At 36.5% G+C, this 887-nt stretch overlaps 1 protein-coding gene across 1 annotated transcript in view; it reads left to right on the plus strand.

Annotated features, from left to right (window-relative positions):
- Positions 1 to 887, plus strand: part of RAP1GDS1 (Rap1 GTPase-GDP dissociation stimulator 1) — a 155,238-nt gene that overhangs the window by 128,421 nt on the left and 25,930 nt on the right. Inside the window, exons 8-9 of the mRNA XM_023725189.1 lie at positions 6 to 22; positions 662 to 793. Coding sequence (XP_023580957.1) covers positions 6 to 22; positions 662 to 793 — 149 coding nt within the window. The remainder of the gene's footprint in view (positions 1 to 5; positions 23 to 661; positions 794 to 887) is intronic.

Here is an 887-nt window from a genome sequence, read left to right on the forward strand (position 1 = left end):
ATGGTTTTACTACTTCTTGGAGGTGAGTAGTAGTCACCTGTAGTAGTCTATGCTAGCCAAGAACGTGCTAGTGAGATATTTGAAAATGTATTAAGTCTTTTCTGTAGACACTGTGCTAGGCATTTTCTCATTTTCCTATTATTTATTCTTGTTGTTGTGATGATTTTGAAACCTTAAACATATCGTATGGAAAAAAGTAGAGATAATGAAACTCAAAAAGAGGAGTCTTTGCTGTCTTCCAATCTGTGAAGAGCTGTCATATGTAGGAGACAGCTGTGGCACCAAAGGACCAACCTAGGACTAATGGAAATTACAGCCAGGCACAAGTTTTGCATAACAGAAGGAAAGCTTTCTGCTGATGAGCACGGAGAGGTTGAGGGGGATTGCTGTGTGCAAGAGAGGAGGCTAATTTTTTATTCAGGTAGCAACTAGATGGCTGCTTGTCAGAGCATCCAGTGTGACTTGAACTAGAAAAATTCTAAATTCTGTTGTCTGATCTTTACTAAAGTTCATTATAAATAGAACTATTATTTTTCTCCTTATGAATTTGTGGTATATAAGGAGGTATGTAGTTTCCCAGTTGGATATTGATTTAGAAACGGTGATTTGTTACTCCTAATTATTTTTCTCTTGTTTAACTATTTGTTTCGTTTACCTCCAGATGAATCCATGCAGAAATTATTTGAAGGAGGAAAAGGCAATGTGTTTCAAAAGGTGCTTTCTTGGCTTCCATCCAACAACCACCAGCTTCAGCTTGCTGGAGCATTGGCAATCGCAAATTTTGCCAGAAATGGTAATTGTATTAGTTCATTCTGTTTAAATCAAATATTCTATATTGTTTGGTTGTTTTTTGCTTTGACATCACATGTACTAAAACTGGAACAGTT

This window comes from Trichechus manatus, unplaced genomic scaffold (genome assembly GCF_000243295.1).
Source record: "Trichechus manatus latirostris isolate Lorelei unplaced genomic scaffold, TriManLat1.0 scaffold00291, whole genome shotgun sequence".
Lineage (NCBI taxonomy): Eukaryota > Metazoa > Chordata > Mammalia > Sirenia > Trichechidae > Trichechus > Trichechus manatus.